This window comes from Hirundo rustica, chromosome 23 (genome assembly GCF_015227805.2).
Source record: "Hirundo rustica isolate bHirRus1 chromosome 23, bHirRus1.pri.v3, whole genome shotgun sequence".
NCBI classification, from domain to species: domain Eukaryota; kingdom Metazoa; phylum Chordata; class Aves; order Passeriformes; family Hirundinidae; genus Hirundo; species Hirundo rustica.
Window position 1 is genome coordinate 500,910 of NC_053472.1, and position 19,782 is coordinate 520,691.

The window sequence follows — 19,782 nt, forward strand, 5'->3', positions numbered from 1 at the left end:
TCCAGGCAGTGAATAACGATCTGCAATACTGGATGTTGCAGATGAGTCTCATTCGGACCCCACACACAGACGTGTTCGGGCTGTTCTCAGGCCAGGGAAGGCTTTGACAGCAAACTTTTCATCGCGAACTGCCTGTGTTCTGTGGGGGCCGTGCGGTGAGCAGAGCCCACTGTGCTCGGGCTGTGGGCTCACACCCTGCCCCGATCCAGGAGCACTGTCTGTGCTGGGCTCTGTGCTCACACCCTGCCCGGATCCAGCAGTGCTGTGCTGGGCTCTGGGCTCACACCCTGCCCGGATCCAGCAGCGCTGTTTGTGCTCGGGCTCTGGGCTCACACCCTGCCCCGATCCAGCAGCACTGTCTGTGCTGGGGCTCTGGGCTCACACCCTGCCCCGATCCAGCAGTGCTGTGCTGGGGCTCTGGGCTCACACCCTGCCCGGATCCAGCAGCACTGTTTGTGCTGGGGCTCTGGGCTCACACCCTGCCCGGATCCAGCAGCGCTGTTTGTGCTGGGGCTCTGGGCTCACACCCTGCCCGGATCCAGCAGCGCTGTGCTGGGGCTCTGGGCTCACACCCTGCCCGGATCCAGCAGCGCTGTCTGTGCTCGGGCTCTGGGCTCACACCCTGCCCGGATCCAGCAGCACTGTGCTCGGGCTCTGGGCTCACACCCTGCCCGGATCCAGCAGCGCTGTGCTGGGGCTCTGGGCTCACACCCTGCCCGGATCCAGCAGTGCTGTGCTGGGGCTCTGGGCTCACACCCTGCCCGGATCCAGCACTGTCTGTGCTCGGGCTCTGGGCTCACACCCTGCCCGGATCCAGCAGCACTGTGCTGGGCTCTGGGCTCACACCCTGCCCGGATCCAGCAGCGCTGTGCTGGGGCTGTGGGCTCACACCCTGCCCCGATCCAGCAGCACTGTTTGTGCTGGGGCTGTGGGCTCACACCCTGCCCGGATCCAGCAGCACTGTGCTGGGGCTCTGGGCTCACACCCTGCCTGGATCCAGCAGCGCTGTGCTGGGGCTCTGGGCTCACACCCTGCCCCGATCCAGCAGCGCTGTGCTCGGGCTCTGGGCTCACACCCTGCCCTGATCCAGCAGCGCTGTCTGTGCTCGGGCTCTGGGCTCACACCCTGCCCCGATCCAGCAGCGCTGTGCTCGGGCTCTGGGCTCACACCCTGCCCGGATCCAGCAGCACTGTGCTGGGGCTGTGGGCTCACACCCTGCCCCGATCCAGCAGCGCTGTGCTGGGGCTCTGGGCTCACACCCTGCCCGGATCCAGCAGCGCAGCGCTGCGGGCTGCGGGGGAATTCCGCGGAACTTTGCCCCGGGGCCGGCCGACAGCGCTGTTTGGAAAGCAGGGACGGCGAGGAATCGGCTCTCCGCGGGCTGTGCTGGCTCTCAGACATGTGCTGGCAGTTGCTGCCATTTCTGTGCTCCGCTTTCGGGCCGTGCAGCCGCCTGTGCCGCTATGAGCACGATCGCTGTTTCTCTTGGCTCCCGTTAAACTCCACGGCTCATCCCGCGGGACCTTCCCGACGTGAGAGCGGGCGGCGGCGGCACCCGGCTTTCTCCGTGGTGCCAGGGGAGCGTGAGATGGGCAGCGTGGCGGCCCCGGGGGCTGCCCAGGGGGCAGAGCCCCGCTGCTGTGCCTAGGAACAGAGCCAGCGATCCCACCGCGGGCAGCCGCTGTGATCGCAGCCCGGGGCTCGACTCATGCTGGCAGGGTTTGCTCACTCGGCTGCCGGGAGGCTACGGAGAGACCTGGAGCTGGCAGGCCTCGGCTAGGGAGCCCATCCATGGAGAGAACAGAGCTTTGCAGCAGGGGTAAGTAGTGCACAGCCTCGGAGACCCTCTGGGCTTGCTCTGAGATCCGTGTTGTTTGCTACAGTCGTCGGGGATAAAATAAAACCGGCTGGAAGGGCGCCTGCAGCGTGGCACCAAGTGCTGCTGTGGTGATAAAGAATGATTCAGGTTCCAGTGTAACGAGGGTCCTTTGCAGAATCTTCAGGTTGTGTTTTTGTGCAGACTTTCTTCCATGACAGATTGTAAAGCTCAGGATAATTCAAATTGTGGTTCTCCTCGAGATTATCCTGTGGCCTTTGGGAAGATCTTTTTGCAGTGAGGAAGTCAGTCTGAAAGCCATATGAATGAGATATAGGGAATTGGCTGGGAGTGGGGTGGGGAACATCCCAGCAGAGCTTTCTTGTCTCAGGGAAGGGAATGGCTTTTGAGATAAGTGTTTTTAAACTCTAGTGCATTTCCTACTAAGCAGAGACATGAAAGGACAGTAATAAAAGCAATGTCTTGCATTTTCTGGTGCTAATTGTGCTAACTATTGCTGCTAATTCCTAGGACATACCCTTTATTATGAGGGTAGAGTTAGCAAAGGAGGTTTAACCATTTATTTCCTCTTCTTTGTTCTTTCATGCACCTTAAAAAAGAATTTTTTGAATATAAAGGAGTACTGTTGTCAAAGTGAGTGCATACTGACTCTGAACTTTTACCTGGATAATACTGTACACCTTGATTCCATGTTTCTGAGGTAGGCCTATGGCTATGTGAAGCAGACTTGGATAAATCTTTCATCAGGTGCATTAACACATAATGCTCACTTGGATGTTGTGCTGACAGGAGCCACAGAGCAATCTGCAGTCAGCAGAGAAGTTTCAGGAGGTTACTTGCATTTCTTCAGTCAGGGCCAGTAAATTATTAACCAAACAAAATCAGCATCTGGACTTTCTAGGAATGGCTGCATGTGCCACCTCTGGAGTCCGTGCCCTGGGAGCTGAGTGCAACCCTGGGCTCTCAGCCAGCGGCACAAGGGGGTGCTCAGCATCTCCAGCACTTGCACTAAACCCTTGTGAGAATTCCCCTGCTCCTTGGCCTGCCAGCTCTGTAGCTGTCAGAATGTGTCCCAAAGCTCCCTTTGTGCTGGCTCAGCTCCTTGGCTTTTTTTGTAGGAGACTTGGACTTAAACCACTTCCTATTTCCGGACTGTCTTTGCTCCTTGCTTTTGCAAAGAGCCACTCTGCCTTCCAAGCCTCGTACCCAGATTTGCAAATGTGAAGAGAGGGAATCTTCTCAGACTTTTTTTTCCCTCCCTAAATTGGTCAGGCTGAGTGACACCTTTCATTTGGTTGGTGGTGCTGCTGACACAGCGCCCGTGTCACTCAGAACTCCGAGCTTAACATTTGCCATGAGTTAGAGAAACTGAGGGGGTTTTGTGTTTTATTTCTCTGTGTGCGTTTGGCTGAGCAGACTGAGCAGAGTAACCGGCATTATTTGGACTGGAAGCTTTCGAATTCCTGCGCAGTGTGTGTGGCGCTGCTTTTCACACACAACAGTCAGCCACTCTGAGATTTAAATTAATTATTTGGGATCTGTTTGACTCGTGGCTTTTTCCTTGCAATGATTCCTTACAGCACACTTCTGTGAATAACGAGGCCTTCCTCCTTTCCCTTTCCCCTTTCCCCTTTCCTTTCCCTTTCCCTTTCCCCTTTCCCGTTCCCTTTCCCCTTTCTCTTTCCCCCTTCCCCTTCCCCTTTCCCTTTCCCTTTCCCTTTCCCCTTTCCCCTTTCCCTTTCCTCTTTCTCTTTCCCCTTTCCCCTTTCCCTTTCCCGTTCCCCTTTCCCTTCCCTCCCCTTTTTAAAAGTTAGGATTTCATGGGGAACAACTCAGTGTGCTCTGAAGGTACTTCCAGGTACTTCCCCCCAAGTACTGTGTAGCTCAGTGAGAGCCAAGTGTCAGAAATTTGAAACAAAACAAAACAAGAAGTTCAAAATTCTCTGCCTGGTCGTGAGATGCTTCAGAAGTTACTTTTTGTAAAGTCACTCAAATATGTTTTCAAACTCTTTTTACATCAAACCTCTCTGCTTGGGGCCTGGTTTATGGTACCTGGAGATGTCTGTGCCAGGAATTTCTGCTGTTTGTAATTAGATTTTGTCAGCAGTGTAGTGTTAACAGGAACCTGTGCCCGCAGGCATTTAACCTGCAATTGCTTTTATTAAGGAAATGTTTCATTTGTGCCATATTTTTTTATGGAAATTGAATTTAGAAGGGATAAGTTGTGCACCCCAAGATCATTTTCATTTCCTCGTGGCTGTACCACAGTTATTTTCTTTCCTTGGGAAAACCAAAGCCGCAGGGGATGCAGAGCTCAAGGTGAGGCTGGCCAGGGCTGGAGCTCTGGGAGCAAGAGCAGGACGTCACACAAACAGCAGCGTTACCATTCCATCAGCACCATGCCATAACGGAGGCTCTGTGTGTGCTGAGCCAGATGCATCCAGGCTGTCCTGACCCTGCCAGCTCTCCTTGGAGGAGCTGTGGTTTGGATTCCCACCAGAGGTGTGCTGGCACAGCTCTCTGCTTTTTCTCTTGGTGGCCAGAAGTCGTAGATGGGAGTCAGTGACAGATTCTGCTCGTTTATTTTCTAGCTCTCAGTCCCTGGAGCACGTATCCATGCAGGGGAATACGGGGAGGTCAGTGCTGTGCCCTGTTTTTTGGGAATGGCCTGATAACCTCCCCTGGGACAAGCCTGCAGGAGGAATGTGACTGCCTGAGCCAATCCACGCTCCCAGCCACGCTCGGGCACTCCCCAGCTGTGGGCACAGTTACTGAGCACAGGGACTTTGCAAGCTCTCACTCTTTGTAACTTCCTACCCCTTGTAAGTCTGGGGAGAGAACAGCTTCCTGTGCCTGTGGCTGTTGTTTGGAGAGCCTCTGCTTAGCGTTGTGTTTGATGTTGTCTCCTGGAACCCCGGAGACTGGAAATCGTGTCCCCTCAAAGGAGCAGGAAATGATGTTGTCATGAAAGCAAAAAAAAAAAAAAACCCTGTAGGAAAGAAATCTATGAAACAAATCTGGCAGTATCTCTGTATTTCTCCCATGTCTTCCCAAATGTCATTGCAAGTGACATAGATTCCGTGTCACAAAGAACAATAAAATGCAGGCTTCACCCAGCTAGGGTGAGAAGCAGTTCTCAGCCCAGTGGATTCAGTGTTTAAAGCTCAGCGCTGTTTATCTGAAGGCCATGATTTCCATGGCCTGGACTCCAAGGGGCCTGGAAGTTTCTCAACTGTAGAGAGCTTTAGAGACAAAAGACAAACCCAGGAAATTCCAACCAGAGACCCCACAGGTGGCAAACGGAGCCCATGGAGCAATCCAGGATGTTCTGTGCTCTGCCAATCCCCGGTGCCCGAGGCCCTGCTCTGCCTGCAGCCACATGCAGGGGAGTTCCTACTTTGTTTTTAATAACCTCAGATATTTTAATTCCATGAAAATATTCTGTTTACAGACACTCAGAAGTTGTTTTTGCCTAATGGGGTCTCCAGTGGCTGCATCTAAGAAGTTTTTATAAATATTTCATTGCTTATGAAGTGAAGATTGACCTTCTTACACATTTAGAGGAAATAAAAGGGTGAGACCACTTGAGAAAACATTTGCAGCTTAATACGGGAAAATCTGAGGAAAGGGTCTCTGATAGAACTCTGAGATTTTGTGTCTCAACAGGCTTAGGCATCAAATAGACTTGGCTTAGGAGTTAAACAGACTCCAGCAGTTATACAGCAGAGACCTGCGTTGGCAGCTCCAGCTGGGATCGGGGATTGAAAGGGGGATTTTTCCAAGCTGGGCATTTCTGGCTGCACTTAAGTCAAGGTTACTCCTGATTTCATCTCCAGAGAGGCACCAGCTGGATCCCCTGTGATTTGTGTCTCAGTGCAGCTCTACAGCAGCAGCATGGGGAGGGCCCTCCTGGCCAGAACAGCGTGTGAGATTGGGAAGGATAAACTTCACAAGGAATTGCCTTTCCTCTAGCTGCATGCAAGAGAAGTGTGGCACTGAGCAAGTGTTTTGTCTGGTTTCATAGTTATTCTAGATTCCTTTTTAGCTGATTAATATCCCTTACCATGCCTTATCTCTTACCCTGTGTCTGATGGACGAGAGTGGACCTGCCCTGCCCCAGTCCCTGGAAGACTGAAAACCCAGCAGGTCGGATCTCAGAGCTGCTGTGGTTGCAGTGGAGTCTTCACTGCCACCTCGAAGTGATGCCATGTCCCATCCCTCTGGGAAGAGCTCAGGGGATGTATATTTAAGAAGCTGCAGCAGTTTGTCCCACGCCAGGAGCTCTGTTTTTCCATGGGAGCCCAGCAGGCTCTTCTCAGTGTCCATACATTCCGTCTGTGGATGCCACATCCCTGGAAGTGTCCATGGCCAGGCTGGGTAGAACTCTGAGCAGCCTGGGACAGTGGAAGGTGTCCCTGCCCAGGGCAGGGGGTGCAATGAGATGGGCTTTAAGGTCCCTTCCGACCCACAGCATTGTGGGATTCTGTGATTTTAGTTATTCTCTGCGGGAGTTTTCATTTTGAAGGACTTGGGGGAGTGTCCCAGCTGTCCTCACCTCTCTCTAAAGCACCAGGCTGTGTAGCACTTGTGCATGACCTCACTGGAAGCTTATATTAAAAGCACTATAACCAGATAGCCCAAAGGAGACGTGTTCTTGTGCTTGTAAGGCACATATGGAGCCACTGTTGCATCCAGGACCACTAAAGCACCCCAAGGCTCTTGCTGGGATGGGAATCTGCCCTTTTCTCTAGCTGTTCATATTTATAAACCATGCTGGGATTTATTAGTCTTGAAGGTGAAGCTCAGATGAAGGGATGCTGACTGCTGAATAATCATCCTGCCATAGGAAGAAATTGTCTTCTGTGATTTGCAAGCTTAAAATAGTTCTGGAAGTAACTACAGGCAAAGCACATATCCCACATCTTACATTTACTCACTGTGAATTCTTGAATAAAACCCAGCCCCTGTGTGCACCTGTGATTAGATAGGAACTTCTGTCAGCTGGAAAGGGATTTACTGTGTCCAGCTCTGGGGTTCATGGAGCTGCTGGAGCAGGTTCAGAGAGCCCACGGAGCTGCTCCAAGGGCTGGAGCCCCTCTGCTCTGGAGCCAGGCTGGGAGCGCTGGGGGTGCTCACCTGGAGAGGAGAAGGCTCCAGGGAGAGCTCAGAGCCCCTGGCAGGGCCTAAAGGGGCTCCAGGAGAGCTGGAGAGGGACTGGGGACAAGGGCTGGAGGGACAGGACACAGGGAATGGCTCCCAGTGCCAGAGGGCAGGGATGGATGGGAGATTGGGCAGGAATTGTTCCCTGTGAGGATGGGCAGGCCCTGGCACAGGGTGCCCAGAGCAGCTGTGGCTGTCCCTGGATCCCTGGAATGTCCAAGGCCAGGTTGGACAGGGCTTGGAGCAGCCTGGGGTAGTGGAAGGTGTCCCTGCCATGGCAGGGGTGGGATGGGATGAGCTTTAAGATCCCTTCCAAGCCAAACCATTCTGGGATTCCGTGAGTCAATTCCACATCTATCCCTCATATCCTCACACACTCCAGGGATGTTTTCTGTTGTGCTGTGCTCAATCCACGGGGAGAAAACAGGGTATCACAAATCACAGAATATCCTGAGCTGGAAGGGGACCCACAGGGATCATCTGGTCCAGCTCCTGGCCCTGCACAGACACCCCAACAATCCCACCCTGGGCATCCCTGGAGCTGTGTCCCAGCTCTCCTGGAGCTCTGGCAGCCTCGGGGCCGTGCCCATTCCCTGGGGAGCCTGGGCAGTGCCCAAAACCCTCTGGGGGAAGAATCTTTCCCTAAATCCAACCCAAACAGCTCCAGCTGTTCCTTCATGTGTCACTGGGCAGCACAGAGATCTCTTCATGGAGATGTTTTGCCTCTCTACTGCAGAGGTGCCTTGGAGTTTAATTCCAGCATCCAAACCCTTCTGCACAATGGTATCTCACACTCTGTTCAAAACAGGCAAGGGAAGCAGAGAAACACAGAATGCTTGAGTTTAGAAGGGTCCTTAAAAATCAAAATCCATCTGTCCTGGGAGAGCTGGGCTTGGATCTCTGTTCACCCTGGTGCTGATGGGGCTGAGTGTGGCTGGGCGGGCCCCTGGTGCTCCATGGATTGTCCAGGGATAATGCCCAGCACTCCACATGGTTCAGATGAGGAGCAGCGAGGGATTTACTCACACCCTGGGGAGCCTGGAGTAGTGATTGCGTGGCATTACAGGAGGTGCATTTTCCTTTTTTCTCTGATCAAGTCCTATTTGATTTTCTGTGTACTTCTTGCTGCTTTTTGAGCACCGTGTTGGAGTTGTCAAAGGGGTGATTTAGAATAGCAGGGGAAGAAAGGAGAGTCAGATAGGAAAATACTCTTCAAACAGGGCTTTCTTGTCTTACTTTGATCATTACTTTAGGATATTTATGCTTGGGTAAAGAAACCATTCTGTGGAAAATGTTCTTTTTCTGCTCTGAAGCCACGGTTGAGGATGAGATGGGAAAGCAGAAGATGGGAAGTGTGTGGGAAGATAATTAGTACATTTAGCAAGATAAAGCTGGAGTGAGGCAACATAGGCCATATAAATACATTTATGCTGTCAGAGTAATTGAGTAGAAAACGTTTCCTTGTTTGAGAAGATTTGCCAACCTAAAATTTCAAATATAACAAAATAAAATCTTCACATGTATCAGGTCTGGAAGATGCCCTATTATCAGACAAGCTGCTGTGGGTAATGGCCTGGGTAATGAGGGTGAAGTGGGGCTTGGATCAGCGGGATAATTTAGGAACTGGTGCAGGAACTGCCTGTCAGTGACTGGAGCTGAGATGTGGTCAAAGCTTTTCCTTATAATGAGGCATCATCTCAGGGTTTAATCAGCTTTTAGTTTCTTCAGGATTTGTCCCAAGGATATTTGGGTCTTACAATTGTTTTTTTTAATCAAACATAGCCGTGTTTCACAGGGAAATGAGCCTCCTGCTCCTTGCAGACTTGCAAGGAGTCTCCACGCAGACTTGTACCCACGGCACACATTCCATGAAGGTGCTGCTGGTCCTGGAGCTTTGCCCTCGTTTGATTTGCTAAATTGCACAAACATCATAAATTAACAGACATTAAAGTGTGGTGGTTCAGGAAGGGGGAAAAAAAAAAAAAAGTAATTCCTAATACAGTCAGAAAAAAAGTTATCAGCTGTAACAGTGCTTTGGAGGCTTAATGTGCTTTTGCCATGGCCGAGTGTGAGCAGCAGCAATTCCCACTGCCTGTGTCTGGCTGCCTTCCCCAGGGATTTAACCTGAAATCCCATCCTGGGAGAACGTGACGAGATCACCAGCTTTCCTTGGGACAACGACACAGCCTCTGCCAGGAGAAGCAGCAGCCTTGAGCCTTGGTGGGTGTTCCTGCCGTCCCTTGTTTCCTGGAGATGCCTGCAGAGGTGAGCTCCTCGTCCCGCCTGGATCACCGGGCCAGGTGCTGCCGCTTGGCTGTGTTGGATCACAGGGGAGAGGAGAGGGTCTGCTCATGAGGCTCATCTTGCTTGTACTTTACCTTAGAATAACTAAGTTATATTCCGTATATAAGTACAATTATACATTTACTGTATTTCGTATTATAGGTGTAATTTATTATATGAATATAATAGTATCTGTTATACAAGTAATGCACTCATATTTATACGCATATATTTAGATACATACCACAATGTAGTTATATCTATAAGGTGAATAATATTGTTGCAAAGGGCAATAATTAATATTGAGTAATTAATATTTTGAAGCATAGAGAAAGAGCTGTAGAGAGCAGCTGTGTATTTTTGTCCAGGGAGCTGGGAAAGAGGCTCAGCCTGCAGAAAAGGAGGCTCAGGGGGAACCTTGTGGGCTCTGCACAACTCCTGACAGGAGGGGACAGCCGGGGGGATCGGGCTCTGCTCCCAGGGAACAGGGACAGGAGGAGAGGGAGCAGCCTCAAGTTGCTGTAGGGGTGGTTTAGATTGGTTATTAGGGAAAATTTCTTCCTGGAAAGCACTGTCCAGCCCTGACACAGCTGCCCAGGGCCAGTGGTGAAGTCCACATCCCCAGAGGGATTTCAGATCCACGTGGAAGTGACACTTGTGGACGTGGGTCAGTGGTAGCCTTGGCATTACTGGAGGAACGGTTGGACTCCATGATCTCAGAGGCTTTTCCAGCCTCAGCAGCTCCACAGTTCTCCATAATTCCTTTGACTTGCCATGAAATGTATGTTTTTCACGAGAAGCCCTCAGGTCAGGGCCAAGGACAGGCAAGTTTCTGTCTCCATCTGTGAGAGGCGCCAGAAACGCCTCTGTCAGCTCAGATTGGTGACCGATGTTCGTGAGCGTCCCAGTATTTTCCTGAAGAAGTTCCTATTTGCTCCCTGTGGCTTGATCCTGTCTCAGTTCTGCACTAACAGGGTCCCTAAAGCCTCTAGCAGGAGCCAGTCTCTGGTGTGCACACACAGCATCACTTGTTGAGCTCTTGGCTTTCTGCTGGCTCCCCACTAGGGCATCGTTATCCAAGGAATTTAGGTGAAACCTGGGAGGTGCTGTGTGGGGGACTGAAATCAGCTCCAAGAAGTGCAGGAGTTATTTTACAGGGTTTTGCTGCTCTCTGGAGTGTGAATCCCTGGCTGTGTCCCAGGTCAGTGTGGCTCCACGCCTCTGACATGAGATGGGCTCTCATGTTGGATTAGTTTAATTAAAGTTTGATAAAAGTTTACACCATTAACTGCACAGAGAGGTTTGGAGTTTGGGAAGGATGGTCTGCTCCTTCTATCTGGAATCAAGATGGATTTCTAGCTTACAGTTCTCATTAGTTAATCGTCATCTAATTAGTGAATCCCTCCCCCATTAAATTCTAACCTTAACCCTGATTCGTTGGAGAGGGGGATTTGTTCGGGCTTTTTTCTTTTATGCTTTGTTTTCTCTTTCTTGCATATTTTAATTTTATTGTGAGCTCTCTGCCACAGCTCTGTGTTGCTCACTTGGTGTGATGTGCATGAGCGAGATCAGCGCATTCATGGCTTTGTGAAGCAGAAGTTGAAGTAAGTTCCACAGACAAATCAAATCTACGCTTGCCAGGCTTCTCACAAATCACCCTTTCACCAGGAGAGCTGGATGATGGAGTTGACATCACTCAGGAAACTGGGAGATGAAAGCTAAAGCTGGCAGAATGAGCTTCCTTTGACATCTGGGGCTCAGGGGCACCAGGTCTGACCTGGTCAGGATTTGGCACTTTGTTAGCAGCCAGCAATCCCTGTCCTGTCAACAGATTTATGTACTGCTTTTCCTGAGATGATTTCTCACAGCTTTTGCAGTTTATAAGGGGAGCACACAAGAGTCTGCAGCGGTTGGAAGTAAAAAATGATTGCACAAATCTCAAGAGTTATCTTTTAATCATTTTTAATTCTGAACATGTTCCATCATAACCCAACCTCCTGCTTTGTCACTGTTCCTCCCTCCAGGAGGAATGACCAATGAATTTTCCTCTGCAGGAGACCTCTGTAATCAGTCCCCTTATCACCCAGCTTGCCAGAGATGAGCCTCTGTCTCAGACATGCACTAGAAGCATTTTTAAGTTTAACCTCCTTGTGTATGTGATCAGCAAAGTCTTGGCCAGCAAGCACTGCTCTTTTTGGGCAGAAAGAGCCCAAAGCTTGTGGTGTGAGTTTGCTGGTAGAGGACAAATTATCTGTGTTGAATTCTTCATCAGTTCTCAGTGGGCGTGTGCAGGGTGGAGACTCCCAGACTTGTCCCCAGCTGTGTGAGGACAAATTTGAGCACTGCCTTGGCATTGTTGCCCAGAGGAGCTGTGGCTGCCCTGTCCCTGGACGTTTCCAAGGCCAGGTTGACCAGGTTGAAGCAGCCTGGGACAGTGGAAGGTGTCCCTGCCCGAGGAACCAGATGAGCTTTAAGGTCCCTTGCAACCCACACCATTCTGGGACTCCTTAATTCTCTGAATGTTTGCAAGACTCTGCATTTTCCATCCACATGAAGTGTGGTGTGACTGCTTTTAAGGCTTTCTTGTGTATCGTGAAATGCTACCAGTGAAAAGTTTAGCATACTCTAAAGGTCATTTAGGGGATTGGTCATATCCACTCATCCTAGCTGAGCATATGTATTTCAACAAGAAATGAACCTAATGGGATCTAATGCCTCATAATTGTTCATTGGGGTCAGGAGGTTTGACAGCAAGTTTCAATGTGAAGAAGGAGCACTGCAGATTATATATTATAAAGTATATGCTGTTTAACTCTACTGGTTTGGAAAGACAGGTGTCTGCTAGGGAGGGCAGGGGCTCCCTTGGAATGGAGGATGCAAACCCCCTCCCTCTGAATTATTATGATTCTGAAATTAAGGGGCTCTCAGGCAAAGACGTGGGAGTAGGAATAACAGTTCTTTATGAGGAAAATTAAAATAAAAATTTAGTCCAAAAAATAGCCAATAAAGAAAACACTGACAGAGTTAGAATACAGCCTGACACCCTGCTGGTCAGGGTGTTGGTCCCAGCCCAATCCAGCCCTCCTGGAGCGCCAGGTGTGGTTCTGTTGGAGCAGAGATGATCCTGCAGAAGGGTCCAGTGGTGCTGAGATGGCTCCGGGGTTCCTCTGGCAATCCCGTGCACACGGGCTGTGCTGCTGTTCCCAGGCCAGGTGTGATCCAGCCGGGAATGCCGGGCTCCTCCCCTGGCTGCAGCATCTCCCGAGGGAGGATGGAATTGTCTCAGCCCTGCAGTGAGCCTGGATGGGCCAGGAACAGCAGAGATCCCTGCAGGGAGGATGGGTCCTGGAAGGGATAAAGAGCAGTGACACCCCTGGTTTAACAGCTGGTAGTAGAATACATACCCCCAGTTACATTTTGCATTGCAACCCGAGACATTAACTCTGATCAGTTGCAGTGAATGCTGTTTACATACTATTTACCTCAGGGAAACACATTGGCACAGTTACAGGGATATCCACCGGGCCCTGCTGGCTGCTCTGTTCTTTAAGAACACGAAAATCAATGTCCCACTTTGGAGTTAACCAGATTCTGCCTGTGAGTCATGTTAAGAGTCCAGTAAAGTCAGGAGAGGCCTCTGCTTTGTGCTTGGATTTAAAATCAAGCCTGGGGGCAACTGTGCTTTCCAGGATGTTCTGTTTACAAGGAATGCAGCAGCAGGAAAGGCTTTTAACCATCAGGACATCCATGATTTCTGAGAGAGCTTTGGTGCACGTCTGTTAACAAAGCAAAATGCAAGCTGAACCACCTGGGGCTAGGGAACACGAGTGGATATTCACCTTTGGGGGCATTTTGCAGTGAGGACAGTTGGACTGCAGGATAAACCCCCGAGATTTTCCTGTGCGAACAGTTTCTGTCCGGGTCTCAGTCAGCAGGAGGCTGTGGGAGAGGAGCAGCGTTCAGCTGGTTTTTACAGCTCCCCTCTGCAATGAGACGGGTTGTGCTGGCTTGAAGGCAAAACCAGCGAGAGACTCCAAGTCAGAAAAAACAATTTAATAGGAGAGGAAAAAAAAAAAAGTAAAATAAAATAAAACACATGCAATGGTACAAAAGATCACTGACAGAGTCAGAATACAACCTGAAACCATGGTGGTGGCAGTCCAGATGAAGTGGTCTTGTTGAAGCAGTGTTCTTGCAGAAAGGTCTGGTAGCTCTTGTCCTCTGGGAGTCCAGTGGGTAAGGCTGCCTGTGCTGTCCCAAGGCCCAGATTATATCCAGGTGGGAATGCTTGGCTCCTCCCCCTGGGCGGAGCATCTCACAATGGACTGATATCATTTTATCAGTTTTGTAATGGGTCCTTGATTGCCTATTAAACAGAGATAGCTCCTGGGGAGAGTTATCTATGAGCCATGCAGGACGGCATTGATGGGCCATTAACAGAAGATAGTCTGGAGGGAGGGGGCACGGGAAACAGTGGTGCACAACAACATTTCATGTAGATGGTGATAGAATACATACTTTGGGCACATTTTACATTGTAACCTAGGACACGGGTGCGTGGATGTAGGGCCACCAGTGGGCTGCAATGTCCCTTGTCCCCACAGCGAGTGTGTGTGAGTGAACGGTGACTGCAGTGGGGCTGACTGGGAGCGTGGAAACTCCGGGAATGGGTGGGCAGGGTGGGCTTTGGGAAGGAAGGTCGCTGTACCTCCGTGTCCTGCTCACACCTCCAGCTGATCCACTGCTCCTCCTGCCAGGTCAGTGCAGAGCCCTGGCGTGCCTGGAGCCGGGGCTGATGTCAGTGTGTGAGAGGGAGGGTGGAATTCACCCCGTGCCTTTCTCTGCCCCGTGTTCTGCTGCACAGTCAGGCCCTGAGTTCCTTTCAGGGAGCTCTGCTGTTGCCTGTCGGTGATTTTGTTTCCTGACTGTTGTTGTTTTGGGGCCTGTGGTGATGAGCTTTGCCGCTGATACGCTCAGTGAAGGGACGCCTGACGTTCCCTTGGGGGCTGGGGGTCTGTGTGCCCTCAGGGAGCACAGGGGAGATTAGAGGATGGAAACCTTTCTTCAGGAGTAGGAAACCCACATTTGATTCATAGAATCTCAGGGTTGGGTTGGCTTGGAAGGGCCCTTAAAGCTATCTGCTCCACCCCTTGCCATGGCAGGGACACCTTCCACTGTCCCAGGCTGCTCCAAGCCCTGTCCAGCCTGGCCTTGGGCACTGCCAGGGATCCAGGGGCAGCCACAGCTGCTCTGGGCACCCTGTGCCAGGGCCTGCCCACCCTCACAGGGAACAATTCCTGCCCAATCTCCCATCTGTCCCTGCCCTCTGGCACTGGGAGCCATTCCCTGTGTCCTGTCCCTCCAGCCCTTGTCCTCAGTCCCTCTCCAGCTCTCCTGGAGCCCCTTCAGGCCCTGGCAGGGGCTCTGAGCTCTCCCTGAAGCTTTTCCTCTCCAAGCTGCACACTTCCAGTTTTCTCAGCCTTTCCTTACAGAAGGGCTGCTCCAGCCTTTGGATCACCTCTGTGGCCTGTCTGAACCAGAGCTCCTCACGCCTGGCAAACTTGGGAAATATCTACAGCATGTGTGAGCCTTCTTTGCAGCATGCTCTGGGTTTCCTTTGGCTGTAGTTTCAAAACTCATCAGCACTTCAGGTGTGAGATTTGATAGCAAAGAGTGATGCTGAAGGTGGAAGGAAGGTGCAGTACAGAAACACTGGTTGTGTTTGAGTACATTCGTGGCAGCAGCCTACACTGATAATAACTTACACAAATCCAAAGATCTTCTTTGGAATTACCTGTCTACAGCCATCAGAAAAGAAATTGGTATTCCAGGAGTTGGATTGGTGGATGGGAGAGGGTTGAATCCGTGTGTGGTGGGACTTCCCTACAGAGAGAAGGGAGATTCCAGCAGAACAAAGTTAAATAAATTCCAGGTGTCGTGGTCATTTGTATGGAGAGAGCTTTGCCTTCTTTGTCCCTCTTGCATGAGATGTCTCTCACTATGCACTTCTGATTTTCACTTGTTTACATTCATTAAATACAGCAATTTGGGATTCTTCTCCTCAGCCTTTTTTCACTTTTGCCTTCATTTGTTTCAGGATTTTTTTTTTGCTCTTGGCTAATTAGGATTTTTTTACGGCCTTTTAAAGTTTTATGTACACGTTTCCCTTGATTTATTTGCTTTGCAAATAGTCTTAACTTGAGGATTTGTTGACGGTAACTTAGGATGATTTGTGATTCCTGTTCTCAGGGAGGATCGTGAAACATAAGCCATTTTGGTGGGATAAGAGGGCCAGGAGTGGGATGCTCCAGGCTCGGTCCCTGTGCAGGAATGTCTCCTGACACAAACACAGCCCCATGATGCAGTTAATGACTCTGGGTGTGATGAATGGTGCCGTAAAACTCTCTGCTGGGGTGAATTGTTTGACAACACTGAAATTAGGAGATATGTTTTATTATCTAATGTCTGCCTGAATGTATGAAATAAAAAAAAAAAAAAAAAAATGTGGGAAGGGGGTAGGGAGGAGCACTGTTCTATATTCACTCTCCATGAATATTTATCGAGATATTTTCAGTCAACAATTAATTTGGAGGTTTCATTCCTGCCTCGAACCGTTTGCCTCCCCATAATTGTTTCATTTTTGAACGTATCTTTATTTTAACCTGTCAGGTAATGTTCCAGACCCCAGAATTTCAGGGGCTGTGTGTGCTGAGCGTCTCCCCTGTGGCAGCTCCAGCCTGCCAAGCCCTCCCCTGATTCCCTGAGACTCAGCATGTCGTAGAGCAGCCGGTGTGGCCGCTCCATTCCGTGCCTGCTTTATCCCCGTCGCTGACCCGCTCTTCTCTCTCCCTCTCCCGCCCTCGCTGCAGCTCTCGCTCCCGGAGGAACAGAACGAAGTGACGAGGAATGGCTGTGAGCCCAAGGAGCTGGTGTACCTGGTGCAGATCTCCTGTCAGGTAAATGCCCTCTCCTCTCCCCAGCGCAGCTTTAATCCTCTTGCCAGCACAGCCCCGGAATATTGGGATGTGACGCTTCCCTGAGGTGTGTCTGGGGTTTTCCACCTCTTCCCTGCCTCGGTCCCCCAGGGATGCTGCCTGTGGTGCTGCCACCAGCACCTTTTGGGAGAGGAGAAGCATTGAGGGGAGAAGAAGGAGAGTGGGAAGCAAATAACCCTCAGTAACCCCCAGGGCTGAGCCCAGAGACAGGAGTGGGTGTGCTGAGGCTGAGCTCACTTTGGGGGGGAGCACAGACACCTGGACACACCAGTGACCCCAACAGGGAGAATCCCACCTGGTGGTTTGTTGCCACAGCGTGCTGCCAGGGATCTTGATCTGCTCCCCGACACCTGGCGTGGAATTCTCATCTGGGGATGCTCTGAGCAGAGGAATCTGCTGCTGTGTCCCATGAATTCTTCACCTGCTGCTCTGTGTGACTTTGTCAAATGCTGCATAATGGATGTGTTTCAGTATGCTCAGGGAGTCCCCCTCTGTGGGAGATGCAGGGCACTGGCAGGTTCAGTGCAGTAACACTGTACCTGTGTTGGGTTGTTTTCCTGGCTTTAGGACAGCAGCTCTTGCCATGATTCACCTCAGCACCCCCCGAGCACCCATGGTATCGACGAGTACACGCACAAAGGTGGTGAATGTGCAGGGTCCCTGTTGTGCTGCCTCAGCTCTGTGCTCAGTGGGGTGTTAGGAGAGCTGAGGCACAGAGCACCCTGCAGAGCAAAGTGTCCTTCATCCCGAGGAGCAGAGCCTCTTGCCCTGTTCTGGAGATGGAGCCTGGCCAGGCTGAGCTCCAGCAGCGTTAATTCCAGCAGGGAATCCCTCACATGTTCCTGTACGTGTTTATGAATGCGCTCTTGGGAGAGGGAAGAGAGGCACTAAGTGGGCATCTCTCAAATTTGCCAGTGTTTTGGCATTTTTCAGGACTGTTGTAACCCCCTGGAGGCAGTCTGGCACAAAAGCAGCACTTCCCAGCCAAGCAGCCCAGGCTGACAGGCAGCACAGCAAACCCTGAGGGTGGGCACATGTCTGTCCCAGTCATGGGCAAGGGAGTTTCAGGGGACTGTGGGAATTTGGAATTTCAGTGTGTTTTAAGCCCTCACATTTGGGGTGTGTTTGCAGTGCTTAGTGGAGGGATGACCCCTGGATTATTCCCTGGCTGTGGCAGGTGGGCCTGGAGAATGTGGCAGTTTTACTCTAGCTCCAGAGCACATCATTTCTGATCCTTCCCCCACCTTACTGACACCTCCAGAAATTCACAGGATAGCCTCAGGTATAACTGCGTCCCAAACCCTGCAGAGTATCCCTGTGCAGGAGGGAGGCTCAGGAGCACCAGAGAGCTGGGATGGGGCAGGATGGAGCTGAGGCCTGTCCCCGCTCCTCTGGCACCTTGCTCCCACTCTCCAGTGCTTTGCAGGGATGTGTCTGGGGGAACAGGTATGGATTTCATCAGTGTGGAGACAATGGGGGAAATTCTGAGCCTTGGCAAAGGGAATTGTTCCTATGTAGCCGCTGTGTACCAGGCCTAGCTCCTGAGAAATTCCCTTCCCTTCCCTTCCCTTCCCTTCCCTTCCCTTCCCTTCCCTTCCCTTCCCTTCCCTTCCCTTCCCTTCCCTTCCCTTCCCTTCCCTTCCCTTCCCTTCCCTTCCCTTCCCTTCCCTTCCCTTCCCTTCCCTTCCCTTCCCTTCTTTACCTCAGTGTTTCACTGAACTCAAATGGAAACACGGAGTTGGCCTCATCTGTTAAAGGATGGGGACAGAAACGGCCCCCTTTGTCTTCCTTCCTTCCTTCCTTCCTTCCTTCCTTCCTTCCTTCCTTCCTTCCTTCCTTCCTTCCTTCCTTCCTTCCTTCCTTCCTTCCTTCCTTCCTTCCTTCCTTCCTTCCTTCCTTCCTTCCTTCCTTCCTTTCCTTCCTTCCTTCCTTCCTTCCTTCCTTCCTTCCTTCCTTCCTTCCTTCCTTCCTTCCTTCCTTCCTTCCTTCCTTCCTTCCTTCCTTCCTTCCTTCCTTCCTTCCTTCCTTCCTTCCTTCCTTCCTTCCTTCCTTCCTTCCTTCCTTCCTTCCTTCCTTCCTTCCTTCCTTCCTTCCTTCCTTCCTTCCTTCCTTCCTTCCTTCCTTCCTTCCTTCCTTCCTTCCTTCCTTCCTTCCTTCTCCCTTTTCTTCCTTTTTGTTTTTCTTTCCCTTCCCCTTTCCTTTTCCCCCTTTTTTTCTTTCTCCTTTTTCTCCTCCCCTTTCCCCCCTTTCCTCTTTCCCCTTCTCTTCTTTCCCCCTTTCCCTTTTCTCTTTTTCTCTTTTTCCTTTTTTTCTTACTTTTCCTGGGTTTTTTCCTTCTTTTTTCTCTTTCTTTTTTCCCTATTTTTCTTCTGTTTTAAAATACTCCCCCTGGTTAGCTCGAGCTTCTCCCTTCCCCAAGCCTGTGGTCACCCTCTCCCACATTACTCCATGTCCCTGTCTCTCAGATCCATAGAAAGCTGAGGAATTTGTGACATTTGGATCCAATGACCAGGAAGGTATGGGAGGAACTGCACAGCTGAGCATCCTTTCTGCCATGGAGATGCTTCACCCCTGCCATCCCTGGCCTCTCCCAGTGTCCAGGGAAAGATTCCATTCCATCACACACTGGACACGAGCGGTGTCTGCATGGATTTGGCTTCACAGGAGAATGGGAGGTGTGAAATAGCTCATGGAGTGTTGGTGCAGTGGGGACAGATTTTGGCAGGGTGCATCTGGATCAGGCCAAAAATATTGGAAGAGGGAGGAAAAAAGCCTGAAAGGCAAGTTTGGCTTTCCTCACCCTTTGGGTGTGCTTCCAGTGCTGGTGTTCGGCCACTGCAGCAGCCTGAGCTACATCCTGGATTGCTCAGATGGACACGGGGGGTTCTCCTAGGGAGGCTGGATCCACATAAATGTAAAAGCTTTAGAACAGCTCTGATTTGTTGCAGAGGCAGATAGCAAAGAGTGAGGGTGTTGCCATCCTGGCAGCTTTCGATTCCAGCCTTGGAGGAACCAGTTGAACCCGTGGCTTTGGGGTTCAGCGCTGGGCCTCCCCAGTTTGGGCTGTGCACGCCCACCCTGGGTGCTGTGGCCCATCCGATGGCATTTACTGGGCCATCTCCCTCTGCAGCAGGCAGCAAAGCAGAGCTTCTGAGCAGCAGATATTTCAAACATCCAGCTCAGCCTTAGCTGGGTTTGGCAGGGCACAGCTGCTCACACTGAGGGAATTCTATCCCACCGCTTCCCAGCTGTAAGTATCATTTTAGTGGTGTAAAGAGAGTCAGTGCCTGATGCCTGTTTTGCAAAACCTTCCCAGATAAGGTTTGCAAAAGCATTCTTCGGGGGGCTGTATCTGTGCTGCAAGTCAGCTTGTGAAATCCAGGCTTTGTGCAAGGTTCAGAGGGGAGTTAAGTGTCTGCTCAGCTTTTCTTCTACTTAAAAACCTAAAAAAATGAATCCAGTTTATTAGGTCTTAAGAAGAAGTGGGAATATATAGAGAGCTGTTTC

General features: G+C 50.9%; 1 protein-coding gene across 4 annotated transcripts in view; it reads left to right on the forward strand.

Moving 5' to 3' along the window:
- Positions 1-19,782, forward strand: part of ARHGAP32 (Rho GTPase activating protein 32) — a 247,896-nt gene that overhangs the window by 133,914 nt on the left and 94,200 nt on the right. For 3 of the 4 annotated variants that reach the window (XM_040084990.2, XM_058423373.1, XM_040084989.2), the window contains one exon: positions 16,150-16,236. In XM_040084990.2, the coding sequence (XP_039940924.1) occupies positions 16,150-16,236 (87 nt within the window). Of the gene's footprint in view, positions 1-9,112; positions 9,263-16,149; positions 16,237-19,782 lie in introns of all 4 variants that reach the window. The other variant, XM_058423374.1, reaches the window with a different exon arrangement.